This window comes from Pseudophryne corroboree, chromosome 4 (assembly GCF_028390025.1).
Source record: "Pseudophryne corroboree isolate aPseCor3 chromosome 4, aPseCor3.hap2, whole genome shotgun sequence".
NCBI classification, from domain to species: domain Eukaryota; kingdom Metazoa; phylum Chordata; class Amphibia; order Anura; family Myobatrachidae; genus Pseudophryne; species Pseudophryne corroboree.
In genome coordinates, this window is record NC_086447.1 from 183000276 (window position 1) to 183009738 (window position 9463).

General features: G+C 49.3%; 1 protein-coding gene and 1 long non-coding RNA gene across 2 annotated transcripts; both read left to right on the top strand.

The window, feature by feature from the left end:
• Positions 1–379: 379 nt before the first annotated feature.
• Positions 380–3428, top strand: LOC134911230 (uncharacterized). Its single transcript, XR_010176416.1, has 3 exons — positions 380–557; positions 2814–2992; positions 3159–3428. It is a non-coding gene; the product is annotated as an uncharacterized LOC134911230 (long non-coding RNA).
• Positions 3429–3447: 19 nt separating this feature from the next.
• Positions 3448–4736, top strand: LOC134910865 (serine/arginine repetitive matrix protein 1-like). The gene is made up of 5 exons (XM_063919250.1): positions 3448–3678; positions 3757–4263; positions 4351–4479; positions 4559–4674; positions 4728–4736. The coding sequence occupies exons 1-5, from the start codon at positions 3453–3455 to the stop codon at positions 4734–4736; spliced, it is 987 nt and encodes a 328-aa protein (XP_063775320.1). The 5' UTR covers positions 3448–3452.
• The last annotated feature ends 4727 nt before the right edge of the window (positions 4737–9463 follow it).

A 9463-nucleotide genomic window follows, 5' to 3' on the forward strand; every position in this document is an offset into this window, starting at 1 on the left:
TTATTGAGGGGGGCAAAATGCTTCTCTCTGAAGCACAGAGTATTTTATACTGATTTATTGGAGGGAAGGGTCTGGCCACACCTCCCAGATTTGGCCACACCTCTTCAGTATTACTCAGGTCTGCTGTATGTGTCAATGACCTTGGTGACAGATATAGGGGTATATGCAATTGCGGTCGAATCGCGTCATTTAATCCGCCCCTGTAAAATTCGCCCGCACTCGCCAGCCGCAGCCCTGTCGCCGGGACCCTGAATTCACCATATGCAATGTAAAACGGATTCGACCCACCTCCAGGCGGATAACGGCCAATCGGCGAATAGTGGGCGTCCAGAATTCGCCTTCCCGCCGAAAGCAGCCCTTTATTAGGGCTTGTTTGCTGCGTGCTCTGCAGCCATTTTGTGAACCTGCAGAGAGGTGTGAGGAGGTGCAGAGCTAGCAATTTGGTTGTTTGCTGTGGATATCGTTTGGACACCCCAGCAGGCTTTATTCCAGGACAGTCAGGAGGATTCCTGTTACCCGGAGGAGAGCCATTTTAGGAGCTTTTACTACATTTGTAGGTAAGTACCACATGTGTGTCTGGTGTTGCATGTATGTGTTTGTGTAGTGGGGGTTGCCATGAGGTGTACATGGGGTGTTTGGGTATGTGTGCATGTGTGCAGGTATGTGTATAGCCCCTTGCTTGTGTTGCTGCATTTTTTGGGGGAGACTTGTGTTTTGGGGTAGTTTTTCACGTTTTTTTTTTATTCTTTAATTGACTTTTTTGGGTCTTCTATTAGCATTGGTGTACCTCCTGAGTGTGCTGGGATGCTTTCTGGTCATTTTGGGGTGATTTGGAGCAAGTTTGGTCGACAGCCTGGTCGACATGTGCTGTAGACTGTTTGGCAAACATGTGTTTTCCCGCCTAATTTTGCTGTGGTGTACCTCCCTGAGTGTGCTGGGATGCTTTCTGGCCATTTTGGGGTGATTTGGAGCAAGTTTGGTCGACAGCCTGGTCGACATGTGCTGTAGACTGTTTGGCAAACATGTGTTTTCCCGCCTAATTTTGCTGTGGTGTACCTCCTGAGTGTGCTGGGATGCTTTCTGGCCATTTTGGGGTGATTTGGAGCAAGTTTGGTCGACAGCCTGGTCGACATGTGCTGTAGACTGTTTGGCAAACATGTGTTTTCCCGCCTAATTTTGCTGTGGTGTACCTCCTGAGTGTGCTGGGATGCTTTCTGGCCATTTTGGGGTGATTTGGAGCAAGTTTGGTCGACAGCCTGGTCGACATGTGCTGTAGACTGTTTGGCAAACATGTGTTTTCCATCCTAATTTTGCTGTGGTGTACCTCCCTGAGTGTGCTGGGATGCTTTCTGGCCATTTTGGGGTGATTTGGAGCAAGTTTGGTCGACAGCCTGGTCGACATGTGCTGTAGACTGTTTGGCAAACATGTGTTTTCCCGCCTAATTTTGCTGTGGTGTACCTCCTGAGTGTGCTGGGATGCTTTCTGGTCATTTTGGGGTGATTTGGAGCAAGTTTGGTCGACAGCCTGGTCGACATGTGCTGTAGACTGTTTGTCAAACATGTGTTTTCCATCCTAATTTAGCTGTGGTGTACCTCCTGAGTGTGCTGGGATGCTTTCTGGCCATTTTGGGGTGATTTGGAGCAAGTTTGGTCGACAGCCTGGTCGACATGTGCTGTAGACTGTTTGGCAAACATGTGTTTTCCCGCCTAATTTTGCTGTGGTGTACCTCCTGAGTGTGCTGGGATGCTTTCAGGCCATTTTGGGGTGATTTGGAGCAAGTTTGGTCGACAGCCTGGTCGACATGTGCTGTAGACTGTTTGGCAAACGTGTTTTCCCGCCTAATTTTGCTGTGGTGTACCTCCTGAGTGTGCTGGGATGCTTTCTGGCCATTTTGGGGTGATTTGGAGCAAGTTTGGTCGACAGCCTGGTCGACATGTGCTGTAGACTGTTTGGCAAACATGTGTTTTCCATCCTAATTTTGCTGTGGTGTACCTCCTGAGTGTGCTGGGATGCTTTCTGGTCATTTTGGGGTGATTTGGAGCAAGTTTGGTCGACAGCCTGGTCGACATGTGCTGTAGACTGTTTGGCAAACATGTATTTTCCATCCTAATTTAGCTGTGGTGTACCTCCTGAGTGTGCTGGGATGCTTTCTGGCCATTTTGGGGTGATTTGGAGCAAGTTTGGTCGACAGCCTGGTCGACATGTGCTGTAGACTGTTTGGCAAACATGTGTTTTCCCGCCTAATTTTGCTGTGGTGTACCTCCTGAGTGTGCTGGGATGCTTTCTGGCCATTTTGGGGTGATTTGGAGCAAGTTTGGTCGACAGCCTGGTCGACATGTGCTGTAGACTGTTTGGCAAACATGTGTTTTCCATCCTAATTTAGCTGTGGTGTACCTCCTGAGTGTGCTGGGATGCTTTCTGGTCATTTTGGGGTGATTTGGAGCAAGTTTGGTCGACAGCCTGGTCGACATGTGCTGTAGACTGTTTGGCAAACACGTGTTTTCCCGCCTAATTTTGCTGTGGTATACCTCCTGAGTGTGCTGGGATGCTTTCTGGTCATTTTGGGGTGATTTGGAGCAAGTTTGGTCGACAGCCTGGTCGACATGTGCTGTAGACTGTTTGGCAAACATGTGTTTTCCATCCTAATTTAGCTGTGGTGTACCTCCTGAGTGTGCTGGGATGCTTTCTGGCCATTTTGGGGTAATTTGGAGCAAGTTTTGTCGACGGTCTGGTCGCCATTTTGTGTGGGTCAGCCATTTATACATGTATGTATGTATGTATGTATGTTTATTTTTATTTTATTTTATAACAGAGATGTCAAAGGACAAGCAGACCCGATCCGCCCCTTCCCCCACCCCCTCAGATCTATCCCTGCATAGCAACGAGGAGTGGGAGCCAACCCAGGAGGCGGATACGACCGACCAGGCATGTAGTGACCAGCCGCGGTCGTCAAGGGCCCATGAGAAGTCCAAGAAAAAGCCTAGTAGAAAGGTACTAACCACACCTGCAGACACAAATAGCATCAAACTTTCTTTACTGTAGTTTGCGCAATGCCATGCACACCTACTGGAATATGTGCGCAATGCCAGGGATACTGACACTCACAGGTACATACCGATCTTATTATTATTATTATTATTTTTTTTAATCCCTAAAGGCAAGAAGCCAGCCAGAGGAGCAGTCGGAGGAGGAAGCCTCTGGTGAAGATGCAGGACCGAAAAAGTCGCGTGGACCCAGATACACTGAGGCGGAAAACTGTACCCTAGTGGATTGCGTCGACAGGTCCTACGACGTTTTGTATGGACTAAGGGCACAGACAACAGCAGCTAGGACAAAGCGAAGCATCTGGGAATCCATTGCGAGTCAAGTCACTGCAATATCTGGAAACCGCCGGAGCACCAGAAATTGCTTGAAGCGGTACAGTGATTGCCGCAGACAGATCAAGAAGAAGATGGGGATTCAGCGCCGACATGAGACAGCTACGGGAGGTGGCCCGGCTCTCAACCTGAAGTGGCTACCCTGGGAGGATGTTATTAGAAGGCGCATGAACCCTGCCATGGTCGAAGGAGTTCGCGGAGGTGTGGACTCTAGCCGTCCTGCTGGCTTTCCCGAGGAGGAAGAACCGCCCAGAAGACGGAAGAAGGCGGGAGATAAGCCGTCCAAAAGGAGGTCTGATGGTAAGAATACATTCACATGAGCTGTACTTCCCTTTAAAATTTTTGTATGTGCTAATGTGCTTTTTTTTTTTTTTTCAGACAGGCCTGCCCAGAGGACATCACCTGCGCACAGGACATCGCCAGCGCACGGACCGTCACCTGTGCAGCAGGCATCGGCAGCAGCGCGCGGACCATCAACTGAGCCGCAAGCATCGCGAGCACACAGATCGTCACCTGTGCGCCACAGTTCGTCATCGCGCAGTTTGTCACCTGTGCACCAGACGACGTCAGCGCACAGACTATCACCTGTGCGCCAGACACCGTCGGCGACCACACCACAAGATGGGCGCCAAACTACAGCTCCTGCGCGCAGGCCATCACCAGATCGTCGTCTCTCCAGGAGCTCTGGGACTGTGACTGAAGAGCCTCAAGACACAACCCTTGTGGACCCATCACCCGATCTGTTTGAGTCTACAGGGTTAACAGACGAAACTTTTCTTGGGTTTGAGGACAGCCGTGCAGACGTATCCAGCCAGACCCTTGAAAAGTCTTCCGAAACGAGGACAAGTGGAGCTCCTGGAGCAGCGGCATCACAGGATGGAGAAGGTTTGTATTTATTTTGTGGGAGGGGGGGGGGGGGCAGCAGTTGTGTAAAGTTTATTAACTTTCCCAAAAAAATTATTTTGCAAACAGTGGTGCCACGAACCAGCAGCGGACTAGCTTCGGGGATTGGTTCCTACTTCAGGCCGGATCTCCTCCTACAGGAGTCGTCAGAGGATGACGAGGTGGAAGTGCAGGAGGCTCCAGTTGCTACATCCCTGTGTGAGTAAATTGAATTGTGAGCCTTTTAAAAAATGTATGATGAATGAATGTGTATAATATTGTCTAATTTTCTTTTCAGCTGCCCAAATCCAAGTGGTGGCAGACATCCAGGAAGGGCAGAATCCCTCAACTGTTCAGAGGGTTCACACCCTGGCATCGGAGATTGGGACCCGCCAGGATACGTACACAAATGTTGTGGGAAGCAGACTGGACAACATTGAGAGGATAATGGAGAAAATGTCAAACAGTCTGCTTGAACTGCAGAAGACTCTTTCCGACAGCACGGCCACAATATTACAGGTCAGAATGCAAGATCATAGGGAGAATATGGACGTACTTAACATTCTGGCCGAATCCATGACCCGGCTCGTGGACAACACTTCATGTCTGGCAGAAAGCAATAAAAACATGTCGGAGAGTCATCGACACTCCTCATCCAGCCAACAGGTCATCGCAACCACACTGCAGATGATCCATGATAAGCTCCCAGGATCAGCTCATCAATACGCTGGTGATCCACCATATCCGCCGTCGCAAGCCACAAGGACGCCTCGTACCCTTCCTCAAGTCCCATCCCAGTACAGACAGTCACAGATGTACCAGGGATATACAGGGATGTACCCCACCCCCCAGATGCCTCCACCACCGGCCACACAATCTTCAGCCGCATGGGCACAGAGGCCCAGACAACATACTACCCAGCCTCCCAGGACATCGACGCCCTATCAGGGGGAAGAAGAGGATCCGGACAGACTTCCACCATAAACCCGGTCGTATTGTTTTATTTACTTTTAAATGTTTTTCATGTATCCCTTTCTTCCCCTCCCATTAGTTTGTTTTTTTTCTTACTATTGTTTTCTGTGTTGGGCTTCCCCACCCGTGACCGGGTACTACCAAGGAGCTTTGTGTAGGCATACATGCGCGGGCATGTATGCGGGCGCGTGTGGTAACGGATGAAAGCTCCTTGTGGCTACATGTATGATGGGCCAAAGAGCTATTCTGATACCACTTTTTTCTTACAAAAAGGATTTTTGTAATGGTGTACAGTAGGCTTTAATTGTGTGAATTTACTATTCACTAGTCTGTGTTTTTGTCTTATTCATAGGATTGGTGGGGAAAAATGAAGTGGACGGCATAAGTTCGTGTTGTGCGTACCAAGGTGAGTAGAACCATGTTTCATTCAAGAAACTTTGAACCGCATGCCTTTGTAGAACCACACAGTCCAGCAATGGGTCATGCTGGGCTGTGTTGTTCCACAAATGTGAGCGTGTCAAAGTGCTGACCACTGACGCCACTCTTTCACTTTGAACCGCATGCCTTTGTAGAACCACACAGTCCAGCAATGGGTCATGCTGGGCTGTGTTGTTCCACAAATGTGAGCGTGTCAAAGTGCTGACCACTGACGCCACTCTTTCACTTTGAACCGCATGCCTTTGTAGAACCACACAGTCCAGCAATGGGTCATGCTGGGCTGTGTTGTTCCACAAATGTGAGCGTGTCAAAGTGCTGACCACTGACGCCACTCTTTCACTTTGAACCGCATGCCTTTGTAGAACCACACAGTCCAGCAATGGGTCATGCTGGGCTGTGTTGTTCCACAAATGTGAGCGTGTCAAAGTGCTGACCACTGACGCCACTCTTTCACTTTGAACCGCATGCCTTTGTAGAACCACACAGTCCAGCAATGGGTCATGCTGGGCTGTGTTGTTCCACAAATGTGAGCGTGTCAAAGTGCTGACCACTGACGCCACTCTTTCACTTTGAACCGCATGCCTTTGTAGAACCACACAGTCCAGCAATGGGTCATGCTGGGCTGTGTTGTTCCACAAATGTGAGCGTGTCAAAGTGCTGACCACTGACGCCACTCTTTCACTTTGAACCGCATGCCTTTGTAGAACCACACAGTCCAGCAATGGGTCATGCTGGGCTGTGTTGTTCCACAAATTTTTATTGAAAATAAATGAACATGAATTTAGTGTGTCTTTACTTTAATATACTTTCTCTATCGTCCTAAGTGGATGCTGGGGTTCCTGAAAGGACCATGGGGAATAGCGGCTCCGCAGGAGACAGGGCACAAAAAAGTAAAGCTTTACTAGGTCAGGTGGCGTGCACTGGCTCCTCCCCCTATGACCCTCCTCCAGACTCCAGTTAGATTTTGTGCCCGAACGAGAAGGGTGCAATCTAGGTGGCTCTCCTAAAGAGCTGCTTAGAGAAAGTTTAGTTTAGGTTTTTTTCTTTACAGTGAGTCCTGCTGGCAACAGGATCACTGCAACGTGGGACTTAGGGGGAAAGTAGTAAACTCACCTGCATGCAGAGTGGATTTGCTGCTTGGCTACTGGACACCATTAGCTCCAGAGGGATCGAACACAGGCCCAGCCGTGGAGTCCGGTCCCGGAGCCGCGCCGCCGACCCCCTTGCAGATGCTGAAGCGTGAAGAGGTCCGGAAACCGGCGGCTGAAGACTCCTCAGTCTTCATAAGGTAGCGCACAGCACTGCAGCTGTGCGCCATTTTCCTCTCAGCACACTTCACTGGGCAGTCACTGAGGGTGCAGAGCGCTGGGGGGGGGCGCTCTGAGAGGCAAATATAAACCTTATACAAGGCTAAAAATACCTCACATATAGCCCATAGGGGCTATATGGAGATATTTAACCCCTGCCTGACTGGAAAAATAGCGGGAGAAGAACCCGCCGAAAAAGGGGCGGGGCCTATCTCCTCAGCACACGGCGCCATTTTCTGTCACAGCTCCGCTGGTCAGAACGGCTCCCAGGTCTCTCCCCTGCACTGCACTACAGAAACAGGGTAAAACAGAGAGGGGGGGCACATTAATGGCTATATATATATATATTAAAGCAGCTATAAGGGAGCACTTAATATAAGGATATCCCTTGTATATATAGCGCTTTGTGGTGTGTGCTGGCAGACTCTCCCTCTGTCTCCCCAAAAGGGCTAGTGGGTCCTGTCTTCATTAGAGCATTCCCTGTGAGTTTGCGGTGTGTGTCGGTACGTGGTGTCGACATGTATGAGGACGATATTGGTGTGGAGGCGGAGCAATTGCCAAATATGCAGATGTCACCCCCCAGGGGGTCGACACCAGAATGGATGCCTTTATTTGTGGAATTACGTGATGGTTTATCTTCCCTTAAACAGTCAGTTGAGGACATGAGGCGGCCGGACAATCAATTAATGCCTGTCCAGGCGCCTCAAACACCGTCAGGGGCTGTAAAACGCCCTTTGCCTCAGTCGGTCGACACAGACCCAGACACGGGCACTGATTCCAGTGACGACGGTAGAAATTCAAACGTATTTTCCAGTAGGGCCACACGTTATATGATTTTGGCAATGAAGGAGACGTTACATTTAGCTGATACTACAGATACCGTAAAACAGGGTATTATGTATGGTGTGAAAAAAACTACAAACAGTTTTTCCTGAATCAGAAGAATTAAATGACGTGTGTGATGAAGCGTGGGTTGCTCCTGATAAAAAGTTGATAATTTCAAAAAAGTTATTGGCATTATACCCTTTCCCGCCAGAGGTTAGGGCGCGCTGGGAAACACCCCCTAAGGTGGACAAGGCGCTCACACGCTTATCCAAACAAGTGGCGTTACCCTCTCCTGAGACGGCCGCACTTAAGGATCCATCAGATAGAAAGATGGAAGTTATTCAAAAGAATATATACACACATGCAGGTGTTATACTACGACCAGCTATAGCAACTGCCTGGATGTGCAGTGCTGGAGTAGTTTGGTCAGAATCCCTGATTGAAAATATTGATACCCTAGATAGGGACAATGTTTTACTGTCGTTAGAACAAATAAAGGATGCATTTATCTATATGCGTGATGCACAGAGGGATATTTGCACACTGGCATCTCGGGTGAGTGCTATGTCCATTTCAGCCAGAAGAGCCTTATGGACACGACAGTGGACAGGCGATGCGGATTCAAAACGTCACATGGAGGTTTTGCCGTATAAAGGGGAGGAGTTATTTGGAGTTGGTCTATCAGACTTGGTGGCCACGGCTACTGCCGGGAAATCCACTTTTTTACCTCAAGTCACTCCCCAACAGAGAAAGGCACCGACCTTTCAACCGCAGCCTTTTCGCTCCTACAAAAATAAGAGAGCAAAGGGCTTGTCGTACCTGCCACGAGGCAGAGGAAGAGGGAAGAGACACCAACAGGCAGCTCCTTCCCAGGAACAGAAGCCCTCCCCGGCTCCTGCAAAAACCTCAGCATGACGCTGGGGCCTCTCAAGCGGACTCGGGGACAGTGGGGGGCCGTCTCAAAAATTACAGCGCGCAGTGGGCTCACTCGCAGGTAGACCCCTGGATCCTGCAGATAATATCTCAGGGGTACAGGTTGGAATTAGAGACGGATCCTCCTCATCGTTTCCTGAAGTCTGCCTTACCAACCGTCTCTTCCGAAAGGGAGAGGGTGTTGGAAGCCATTCACAAGCTGTACGCTCAGCAGGTGATAGTCAAAGTACCCCTATTACAACAAGGAAAGGGGTTTTATTCCACTCTATTTGTGGTACCGAAGCCGGATGGCTCGGTAAGGCCTATTCTAAATCTGAAGTCCTTGAACCTCTACATAAAAAAGTTCAAGTTCAAGATGGAGTCACTCAGAGCAGTGATAGCGAACCTGGAAGAAGGGGACTTTATGGTATCCTTGGACATCAAGGATGCGTATCTACACGTTCCGATTTACCCCGCACACCAGGGGTACCTCAGGTTCATTGTTCAAAACTGTCACTATCAGTTTCAGACGCTGCCGTTCGGATTGTCCACGGCGCCTCGGGTCTTTACCAAGGTAATGGCCGAGATGATGATTCTTCTTCGAAGAAAAGGCGTATTAGTTATCCCATACTTGGACGATCTCCTAATAAGGGCAAGGTCCAGAGAACAGCTGGAGACAGCTTTAGCACTATCTCAAGAGGTGCTAAGACAACACGGGTGGATTCTGAATATTCCAAAATCCCATTTAA